General features: G+C 46.3%; 1 protein-coding gene across 1 annotated transcript in view; it reads left to right on the top strand.

The window, feature by feature from the left end:
- COG3 (component of oligomeric golgi complex 3) overlaps positions 1 to 12,171 on the top strand; it is a 131,447-nt gene that overhangs the window by 15,575 nt on the left and 103,701 nt on the right. The window contains exon 6 of the mRNA XM_069758266.1: positions 5,377 to 5,469. Coding sequence (XP_069614367.1) covers positions 5,377 to 5,469 — 93 coding nt within the window. The remainder of the gene's footprint in view (positions 1 to 5,376; positions 5,470 to 12,171) is intronic.

Raw genomic sequence — 12,171 nt, forward strand, 5'->3', positions numbered from 1 at the left:
TGCACTCCTCTTGCATCCTGTGTCAGCGCCGGCCAGCCGGAAAGCACAGCGGTGACGTCACCGCTCTGCTTTCCGGCTGACCGGCGCTGACAGTGCAGAGGAAAGCAGAGCGCCGCAGGACAGATAGCTGAAGGTAAGTATGTAGTGTTTTTTTTTTTTTACTTTTACGCTGGTAACCAGGGTAAACATCGGGTTACTAAGTTACGTCATCGTATGAAGATAGGAGGCGCCGGACCGCATTGGGGACCGCCCCTGGGTGAGTATAATATAGCCTTTATTTCTCATCTTCAGGTTACATCGGGGGCTTATCTACAGCATTACAGAATGCTATATATAAGCCCCTGATGCTGGGTGCCGCAGCTCATGTACGATTTTGGGGGTGACAGGTTCCCTTTAATATAGTCCAATGTTTTATAAGCCTTTGAGATTATTACTAGAGGACTAGTAAAACTGCTGTCATGTAGCCTCCCCCTCCCCCACCACTGATGGGCAGCTTTTTGCCTATGCAGAGTGTACACAAAAAGCTGCCAATTTTTGTTGTTGGTAGGGTTATACAGTGTTCCGCATTTCGAGAACTGCAGCCAATTTTATCAAAACTGCAGCAACCAGTAAAGTTAAGTGACACATCGGTGGAATCAAGGTCTTTGCCCCTACATCTTGCTGCTCTCATACGGGGTAGCAAAAACCTGATGTCTCATTCCCATAACTGGCGTGTGCCTTCAGCAGAAATGTTATTCTAGTCAGGGACTCGAGTGCATTTCTGGAGTAAATGGCTAACCTAACCTGGCATAAGTTTTCATGAATTTGACCAGCGGGTGTAGCCATGCTCCTTCCCCCATGCCCATACCAATATTGGCTTAGGTGGCCAGGACTGGTGTGACGCCAAGTCACACTATTTTTGCTAATGTTCCGAGTTGTGCAAAATTTTGTGACTTATCAAGGTGTATGGCACCAGAATTTTTGTCGTGAACGCCCCTCTTTGCCCCACCTTTGTCTAACCCTTTAGCTGTTTGTTTCTGTTGACAGCTGCATAGAAGAGTTGATCTAGCATGAAGTCTCCTGTGGACATGCCCTTACATTTGGCACCACTTCCATTGCTCTGCTGATCACCAGGGTTGCATTGTGTCCCCTCCACAAGCAGTTGTGGACTGCATGTGATAAAAGCTTGGAAATATTATTTACAAATCCTATGGAAGCAGAGTAATACGAGTAACACCAGGAAACAAAAGAAATATACACTGAGCCATTATTCTGGATGTTTTGGAACTTCAATCAGTTTTATGGAATTACCGTATATACTCGAGTATAAGCCGACCCCCCAACCCCCACCCCCCCTAATTTTGCAACAAAAAACTGGGAAAACTTTTTGACTCCAGTATAAGCCTAGAGTGGAAAATGCAGCAGCTACCGGTAAATGTCAAAAATACAAATAGATACCAATAAAAGTAAAATTAATTGAGACATCAGGAGGTAAAGTGTTTTTGAATATCCATATTGAATCAGGAGCCCCATATAATGCTCCATGCAGTTCATTATGGCCCCATAGATGCCCCATATAATGCTCTATGCAGTTCATTATGGCCCCACAGATGCCCCATATAATGCTCCATGCAGTTCTTTATGACCCCATAGATGCCCCATATAATGCTCCATGCAGTTCTTTATGGCCCCATAGATGCCCCATATAATGCTCCATGCAGTTCTTTATGGCCCCATAGATGCCCCATATAATGCTCCATGCAGTTCTTTATGGCCCCATAGTTGCCCCATATAATGTTCCATACATTAACCAAATACTAGGCCTAAATTCAGAAGGCACTCCCATAAATGCAAAATCAATCAAAAAGAACAACCGGAAGCTTGAATGCCAATAAAAATACCAATATTTTATTAATCACAAAAACAAATAAAAACTATAGCAAGTCTCATAGTAGCCAGTGGAAATACATGTGACAGAATAATACTGTCTGCATACAGGAATATATCATAGAATCAAGTGATACATAAACACATACCTAAAACAATAACCAAACAGTTGTAAGGTGATAAGTGGTAGTAAATCACCTATATGTTATTTGAATGTCCTATCAAACATAGCCCACTTCATAAGTATCTCTGCACAACAGTCAGAGCATATACTAATATGTTGCTACATAAATGTATATATATGGAAGCTACACAGTCATGTGCCTAAATAGAAAAAGAAAAAGCAAATATGCTTATAAGTAAAAAGGGAACCCCATCCAGTTGAACAGGACATATAACATATTGCACCACTAGTAAAAGGTGCATATAAACGGCATGAGAATAAATAAGGGCATATTACCTAAGTACGCAGTTCAGTACAGGGACCACGCCGCGCGTTTCGCGGTATGCTTCGTCCAGGGGGATAGTCACCTAGTGATTATGTTTATGTAGTGCAATATGTTATATGATCTGTTCAACTGGATGGGGTTCCCTTTTTACTTATAAGCATGTTTGCTATATACTGTACCTTATGGTGTTAACCCTCTCCTTCTTTGTTCACTGAAACATTATAGATCATATGTAGACATTTTGGACATTTGTGCATATATTTGCCCTTTCCTCAGTATTATTGTTAGCTGCTCTGTATATATTAGCTTTTTCTTTTTCTATTGAGGCACATGACTGTGTAGCTTCCATATATATACATTTATGTAGCAACATATTAGTATATGCTCTGACTGTTGTGCAGAGATACTTATGAAGTGGGCTATGTTTGATAGGACATTCAAATAACATATAGGTGATTAACTACCACTTATCTGATCACCTTACAACTGTTTGGTTATTGTTTTAGGCATGTGTTTATGTATCACTTGATTCTGAGATATATTCCTGTATGCAGACAGTATTATTCTGTCACATGTATTTCCACTGGCTACTATGAGACTTGCTATAGTTTTTGTTTTTGTGATTAATAAAATATTGGTACCGTATATACTCGAGTATAAGCCGACCCCCCTAATTTTGCCACAAAAAACTGGGAAAACTTATTGACTCGAGTATAAGCCTAGGGTGGAAATGCAGCATTTACCGGTGAATTTCAAAAATAAAAATAGATCATTCTTGTCCCATAGCTGTGCCATATAGTGCTCTGCACCGTTCATTATTGCCCCATAGCTGTGCCCCATATAGTGCTCTGCACCATTCATATTTCCCCATAGATGCTCCATATATATCTGTGCCGCTGCTGCTGCTGCAATAAAAAAAAAAAATGCCATACTCCCCTCTCTTGCTTGCAGCTCCCAGCGTCCAGTCCCGGCGTCTCTCCGCTCTGACTGATCAGGCAGAGGGCGCCGCGCACACTATATGCGTCATCGCGCCCTCTGACCTGCACAGTCAGTGCAGATAGACGCCGGGAAGATGGAACGGGGACAGGTAAATATGCGATACTTACCTGCTCCCGGCGTCCGGCTCCTTCCCCCGTACAGCTGTCTTCAGTGCCGCAGCCTCTTCCTTTATCAGCGGTCACCGGCACCGCTGATTAGAGAAATGAATAGGCGGCTCCACCCCTATGGGAGGTGGAGCCACATATTCATTTCTCTAATGAGCGGTCCCACGTGACCGCTGAACAGTGGAAGAACTGCAGCACCAAAGACCGTGGGACAGGCGGGGAGCGCCAGGATCGCCGGGACTAGGTGAGTATGCCTCAGCGCCCTCTCCCCCTCACCCGCCGACCCTGCCACCCACCTTGACTCGAGTATAAGCCGAGAAGGGCACTTTCAGCCCAAAAATTTGGGCTGAAAATCTCGGCTTATACTCGAGTATATACGGTATTTTTATTGGCATTCAAGCTTCCGGTTGTTCTTTTTGATTAATGTTCCATACAGTTCATTATGGCCCCATAGACACTCCATATAACATTGTGCCACATGTAATGCTGCTGCACTAAAATAAAAGACATACTCGCCTCTCGTCGCTGCTCCTCAGCGTCCCGTCTCTCCACACTGACTGTTCAGGCAGAGGGCGGCGCGCACACTAGTACGTCATCGTGCCCTCTGACCTGAACAGTCAGTGCAGAGGACGCGGAAGACGGAGCGTCGGTGGAACAGGGGAAGGTAAATATGAAACACTCACCTGCTCCTGACGCGGTCCCCACATGTCCCACGGTCTCCGAGCGCGGCAGCTTCTTCCTGTAGTGAGCGGTCACATGGTACCTCTCATTACAGTAATGAATATGTGGCTCCACCCCTATGGCAGTGGCCATATTCATTACTTTAATGAGCTTTACCAGTGACCGCTGAACAGGGGAAGAAGCTGCCGCGCCCGGAGACCGTGGGACATGCAGGGACCGCGTTAGGAGCATCGGGAGCAGGTGAGTATTTGACAGTCATCGCTTCTCCTCACCCGCCGACCATGACTCGAGTATAAGCAGAGAGGGGCACTTTAAGCCCATTTTTTTGGGCTGAAAATATCAGCTTATACTCGAGTATATATGGTAAATCTGAATGAAAATGTTGAACTGAGAATATCGTCTTTCTAAATGTGTTGTAAGTTTGGTGCTACTGTAATAATATCGCCATATTAAGGATGTATGAGAATACATGTATTCATCGGAAGTGTGACTACTATACAAAGCAGCGTCACTGCACTGCCATTACATGGGGGAATTTGTCTGTGCGCTAGTTTTCTGCCATTGAAAACATTTCTGTACCATACATGATGCTTTTTGTTGAATTTTCTGTGCTGGAGTGGTTGGGGCTTAAAGGGAATCCGTCAGCAGGTTTTGGCAATGTAATCTGAAGACCACATACTATAGAAGTTAAAAACTCAGATTTCAGCAATGCCTTTTTTTATCAAGCTCAGTGGTTTTGTTTGCTTGCAATCACTGTTTTAGCACCAGGAGCTACTTATTGCTGGGACACAGCAGTGATGAATGCTAGTCCGACACGCCCCCTCCTGTGATAAGCAGCTCACTGTCTATGCACTGTGTATATACAGAGCCTGATGTGGGCGGGGTTAGCTTCCTCACCTGCTTAAAATCTAAAAGCTCTGATAGTGTCATAATTGCTGCACTCAGTAATCTTAAGTAATACATCATTGGATTCAGCTTCTCTGGGCCTACATCATGCTGCTCTCAGATGACTGCTGACAGATTCCCTTTAATTGCAGGAGATGTGTGGACTCATTGCCCAAGTGTGTCCCTGTGATTTAGCCCAGACATTAGGCATAAATGATAAGAGTGGATTCCGCTCTTTGCCCCATAGACAGTCGTCATGCTCCAAATTCATTAATGGGGATGCGTATCTTAATAAATTTGGTAAATCTTCAATAACTGGCACATGAAAGAACATTCTGGATACATTCCTCCCTCAGTGGTAACTGCTTGTTTCTGATCTTTCCTCTTTGTAGAAGTTGAACTCCCCCACGTTATCTGTGAACAGTGAAGGCTTTATTCCCATGCTCTCCAAGCTTGACGACTGTATATCCTACATCTCCTCACATGTAAGTTGGCGTCTGTATCATGTCATTTTGTATATGCATCACCCCATGATTTCCAGAGCAGCATGTACGCTGGGGGTGAATTTTGGTTTCTCACTGCAGCCAGTCTGGATGTTTCTGATTAGTATTGTATAGTTGTTTTGGTGCTGCCAATAGAAACCTGCTAAGAACTCTGCACACAGGCACTGGTGCGTATTATTTTGCGCCTATTTTTCAACATGCAGCTCTAACTAGTGATGAGCGATCGTGCTCAGATGTTATCTGAATATGTCGGGCGTGATCAAATAATATATTCGAATCCCGCTGATGCATGATTTGTGGGTGTTAGACATCTGCAACACATGCGGGGATTGGCTGTTTGCTGGACAGCCGCAACACATGCGGGGATTGGCTGCTTGCTGGACAGTTGCAACACATGCGGGGATTGGCTGCTTGCTGGACAGCTGCAACACATGCGGGGATTGGTTGTTTGCTGGACAGCCGCAACACATGCGGGGATTGGTTGTTTGCTGGACAGCCGCAACAAATGCGGGGATTGGCTGCTTGCTGGACAGCCACAACACATGCGGGGATTGGCTGTTTCCTGGACAGCCGCAACACATGCGGGGATTGGCTGTTTGCTGGACAGCCGCAACACATGCGGGGATTGGCTGTTTGCTGGACAGCCGCAACACATGCGGGGATTGGCTGTTTGCTGGACAGCCGCAACACATGCGGGGATTGGCTGCTTGCTGGACAGCCGCAACACATGCGGGGATTGGCTGCTTGCTGGACAGCCGCAACACATGCGGGGATTGGCTGCTTGCTGGACAGCCGCAACACATGCGGGGATTGGCTGTTTCCTGGACAGCCGCAACACATGCGGGGATTGGCTGTTTGCTGGATATCCGCAACACATGCGGGGATTGGCTGTTTCCTGGACAGCCGCAACACATGCGGGGATTGGCTGCTTGCTGGACAGCTGCCACACATGCGGGGATTGGCTGCTTACTGGGTAATCTTTAAATGTGTTGCGGCTGTGCAAGAGTTGTGAAACATGCAGCCGCAGGGACTCAAGCATATTTTTCGAGCACACCCAAGATGCTTGGATAACTTGTTATCTGAGCTTGTTCGCTTATTGCTAGCTCTGACGCTGGGTCTGTGTAGGCTCCAACAGGTGCTTTACCATCAGTGTTTGCTGTTGTCACAGAGCCCAGTAGGTGTCATCAGAGGCAAACGAAGCACAGTACGTGTAATTGATAAAATCTCAATAGGGAAACCTTCATAACAAAATTCTCGATGAAGTCTTCCTATTATCACAGACCAACAAACCTCAGACTTCTAAAATCAACCTTTATTAATAAATTTAAAAAGTATATCGCATAATAGTGGTTGTCAAAAGAATGCAAAACAAATGCCATTTTTAGGAGGGAAAAATTGTATAACTAGGGCTAATCTCTCCCTAGATTGACCCTAGGCTCACCCTTCCTGACAGCGGAGGTTGGCACCCTAGTTGTTGACGCAATGGCGCCCCCGCTCAACGTCGGTATCCCTAAAGGCCCTTATGCACCCTAAAAAAATCTTACACTAAATATACACAAAAAAACACACACAAGAAAAATACCTAATATGAAAAATTCTCGTAGTACCAGGAATACCATAGATGAAAAAACAGTCAGAAAAATAGCAGCAAACTGACCTATATCAAGTGATAGGGCCAAGATCTAAATAACAATATTTCCAACAGGGACCATAAAGTTTTGAAATATTTTAAATAGGAGGCCCAGTACCTAATAATAAGGATTAAGTCTAAGATGCTGCCAGTAATATTCCACTTTTAATGAAAACATGAAATCACTATTTCTATTGCACTGTATCCTTAGATTTTCAGTGATCTGATAACGTATACGGTACCCTTTTTAGGTGACCTCTTTAATGATGGCAAATGCCACATTCCAAATTACCATTGCACAATGCCCATATATTTGTATCAAATGACCCACTCTGAGTGCTTAATCAGATACTGGTAGATGCCATACTTCAGTAGTCATATTGCATAATGCCCATCAGATAATTGTCTGCCACTCTTTTAAGACAGAAGGAAAACACTCATGTTCCCAGCTCACACCTGATAACCTAAACATGGGTAAATAAATAATCTCAAGAAAAAAAGTTTCCACCAAATTGTGGTACTTATTAGCTATTATTCAGCTCTCTACTGCCCAACGCGTTTCCCCCTTAGGGTAAAAGGGTTCATCAGGGGACTTATAGTTTCTGCTTCAGTCCTCCCTCTGGCTGTTGTCAATGCTGTGTGCGGCAGAGTCCTGGTCTCAGCGCACAGCTGCCATGGCTGCGGGACCCGTAGCAGTGCTATTACAGCACAAAACGGCCGTAGTCTACACCTGCTCACATGAGTTCCGTTACTCACTCTCCCGGCAATAGATGGTGGCCCGATTCTAACGCATCGGGTATTCTAGAATATGCATGTCCACGTAGTATATTGCCCAGCGACGTAGTAAACATCACAGAGCATATTGCCCAGTGACGTACAGCAGAGCCACGTAGTATATTGCCCAGTGACGTATACAGCACAGAGCCATGTAGTATATTGCCCAGCGACGTAGTATACAGCACAGAGCATATTGCCCAGTCACGTAGTATATTGCCCAGTCACGTAGTATATTGCCCAGCCACGTAGTATGCAGCACAGAGCCACGTAGTATATTGCACAGCGACGTAGTATACAGCACAGAGGCACGTAGTATATTGCCCAGCCACGTAGGTCACAGGTTAAAAAATAAACATACTCCGCTTCGGAACCGAGGGCCCCTTGTAGTTCTGTCCTCTGTTCGCCAGCTTCCGGTCCCAGGGTGTGATGACGTCGCGGGCACATGACCGTGACATCATGGCAGGTCCTTCTCGCGCAGGACCTGTGATGACATCACGGTCACATGACCGTGACGTCATGGAAGGTCCTTGTCGCATACCATCTTTAGCACCGGAGGAGCGGGAAAGGCGCCAGAGGGTGAGAATATGATGATTTTTTATTTTTTAATTATTTTTAACATTAGATCTTTTTACTATTGACTCTGCAAAGGCAGCATCAATAGTAAAAACTTGGTCACACAGGATTAATAGCGGCGGTAACGGAGTGAGTTACCCGCGGCATAACGCGGTCCGTTACCGCTGGCATTAACCCTGTGTGAGCTGTGACTGCGGGGAGTATGGAGCGGGCGCTGAGTGCAGGGGAGTAGGGAGGGGCTAATCGGACTGTGGCAGTCGCTGATTGGTCGCGGCAGCCATGACAGGCAGCTGGCGAGACCAATCAGAGACTTGGATTCCATGACAGGCAGGGGCCGCGACCAATGAATATCCGTGACAGACAGAAGGACAGAAAGACGGAAGTGACCCTTAGACAATTATATAGTAGATATACTGCGTGGGCTGTGTTATATACTGCGTGGGCTGTGTTATATACTGCGTGGGCTGTTATATACTGCGTGGGCTGTGACACTCTTTCGCCTGGGGCCCTCAAAAACCTGCAGCTGGCCCTGGCTTCACTGATTGGTCGTGGCTGGCCATGAAGAATCAGCGACAGGCTCCGGCCGCGAATTGGCGCGGGATTTGAACCACGCTTCACTGATTGGTTGCCCCTGGCCGGCCGAATCCTGTGTATTCATTGCATTATTCTGAAATCTTCATAAATAAACTACATACATATTCTATAATACCCGATGCATTAGAATTAGGCCACCATCTAGTATGTATATGTGTGTATGTACCGTATATGTATATAGATAGATAGATAAGTCAGAACACTGGTAGACAGGATGCAAACAATATTTTGTCCAAGCAGTAATGACCATATAAGGTTACCCAGGCAAAAATAATTAATAGAAGGTACCACAGCATAAAAGTGCATAGTGCAAAAACACAATCCTCTTTTTAAGCGCAAAAAGCAATATAACATCTCAAATATTATTATTTATTATTATAGCGCCATTTATTCCATGGCGCTTTACATGTGAGGAGGGGTATACATAATAAAACAAGTACAATAATCTTGAACAATACAAGTCACAACTGGTACAAGAGGAGAGAGGACCCTGCCCACGAGGGCTCACAATCTACAAGGAATGGGTGAGGATACAGTAGGTGAGGGTAGAGCTGGTCGTGCAGCGGTTTGGTCAATCGGTGGTTACTGCAGGTTGTAGCCTTGTCGGAAGAGGTAGGTCTTCAGGTTCTTTTTGAAGGTTTCGATGGTAGGCGAGAGTCTGATATGTTGTGGTAGAGCGTTCCAGAGTAGGGGGATGCACGAGAGAAATCTTGTATGCGATTGTGGGAAGAGGAGATAAGAGGGGAGTAGAGAAGGAGATCTTGTGAGGATCGGAGGTTGCGTGCAGGAAAGTACCGGGAGACTAGGTCACAGATGTATGGAGGAGACAGGTTGTGGATGGCTTTGTATGTCATGGTTAGGGTTTTGTAGTGGAGTCTCTGGGCAATGGGGAGCCAGTGAAGGGATTGACAGAGGGGAGAGGCCGGGGAATAGCGGGGGGACAGGTGGATTAGTCGGGCAGCAGAGTTTAGAATAGATTGGAGGGGTGCAAGAGTGTTAGAGGTGAGGCCACAGAGCAGGAGGTTACAGTAGTCGAGGCGGGAGATGATGAGGGCATGGACTAGTGTTTTTGCAGATTCTTGATTTAGGATTGTACGGATCCGTGAAATATTTTTGAGTTGGAGGTGGCAGGAAGTGGAAAGGGTTTGGATATGTGGTTTGAAGGAGAGATCAGTGTCAAGGATTACCCCAAGACAGCGGGCTTGTGTGACTGGGGAGAGTGGGCAGCCGTTTACTGTAATGGATAGGTTCGTTGGGGAGGTCGTGTGAGATGGGGGAAAGATGATGAATTTGGTTTTGTCCATGTTAAGTTTTAGAAATCTAGCGGAGAAGAAGGATGAAATAGCGGATAGACATTGAGGGATTCTGGTTAGTATGGAGGTGATATCTGGTCCAGAGATGTAGATCTGTGTGTTGTCAGCATAGAGGTGATACTGAAAGCCGTGAGATTCTATGAGCTGTCCTAGGCCAAAGGTATAAATGGAGAAGAGCAGGGGCCCTAGAACTGAACCTTGCGGGACTCCGACAGATAGGGGGCGAGGTGAGGAGGTGGTGTGTGAGTGGGAAACGCTGAATGTCCGGTCAGTTAGGTATGACGAGATCCAGGATAGGGCCAAGTCTGTGATGCCAAGGGATGAGAGGGTCTGCAGCAGCAGGGAATGGTCCACTGTGTCAAAGGCAGAGGACAGGTCCAGGAGGAGGAGGATAGAGTAGTGTCGCTTGCTCTTGGCGGTTAATAGGTCATTGGTGACCTTAGTTAGGGCAGTTTCAGTGGAGTGGTGTGACCGGAAGCCTGATTGAAAGCGGTCGAAGAAGGAGCAGGAAGATAAATGGGAGGACAGTTCAAGATGGACATGTTGTTCCAGTAGTTTTGAGGCAAAGGGGAGAAGTGATATAGGGCGATGGCTAGATACAGAGGATGAGTCAAAAGAGGGCTTTTTGAGGATAGGTGTGATTGAGGCATGTTTAAAGCTTGAGGGGAAAATGCCAGTTGTTAGTGATAGGTTGAAGAGATGGGTTAGGGTTGGGATGAAGACTCTGGTGAGGTTTGGGATGAAGTGCGATGGGAGCGGGTCAAGTGCACAGGTGGTGAGATGCGATCTTGAGAGTAGAGTGGAGAGTCCGACTTCTGTAATGGTAGAGAAGTTGGTTTTGGAGGTGGAGGGCTGGGTAGTTGGGAGGAAGGGTTCTGGGGGTTGTTGACTAAAACTGTCTGATGTTCTCAATCTTCTGCTTGAAAAATGAGGCAAAGTCTTCAGCTGAGATGAGTGGGGAGGGAGGAGGTGCTGGGGGGCGGAGGAGAGAATTGAAGGTGTTGAATAACTGTTTGGGGTTGTGAGACAGGGAGGATATGAGAGATGAGAAGTAGGTTTGTTTTGCTGTGGTGAGTGTGGTCTTGAAAGTAGTGAGGGACTGATTGAATGCGATGAAGTGCTCTTTGGAGTGGGATATTTTCCATCTGCGCTCAGCAGCCCTGGAAGCTCGCCTCAGTTCTTTGGTCAGGCGGGTGTGCCAGGGCTGTCTGTTGATTTTGCGAGCTTTGGTATGTGTGAGAGGGGCAAGAGATTCCAAAGCTACAGCTATTGTGGTGTTATATAGAGCGGCAGCGTCATCCGCATTGTGTAGGGAGCTTATGTCTGTGAGAGGGAGGAGGGATTCAGAGAGTGAGTGTAGATCGAGGTGTTTAAGATTTCTGCGAGGGTGTGAAAGTTTGTGGGGTGGGGATTGTAGACAAGGAGTGGAGAGGGAAGAGAATGTGAGTAGGTTGTGGTCAGAAAGAGGAAGAGGTGAGTTCGAGAGGTTAGATAGGGAGCAGAGGCGGGTGAAGATGAGGTCCAGTGTGTGACCATCTTTGTGGGTGGCTGTAGAAGACCATTGAGCAAGGCCAAAGGAGGAAGTGAGGGATAGAAGTTTAGTGGCAGCTGAGAGGGAAGTGTCAATGGGGATGTCATCGGCAAGGAAATGAAGTAGCCAGGTGGTGAAGTGGTCAAAGAAGGTGGTGGCTGGCCCTGGGGGACGGTAGATGACAGCCAGTTGGAGGGGGAGTAGATGCGCACGGAATGCACCTCAAAGGAAGGGAGGGTAACAGAGGGCGGAAGTGGGATTGGGGT

Source organism: Ranitomeya imitator, chromosome 3, assembly GCF_032444005.1.
Source record: "Ranitomeya imitator isolate aRanImi1 chromosome 3, aRanImi1.pri, whole genome shotgun sequence".
In the NCBI taxonomy this organism is placed as follows: domain Eukaryota; kingdom Metazoa; phylum Chordata; class Amphibia; order Anura; family Dendrobatidae; genus Ranitomeya; species Ranitomeya imitator.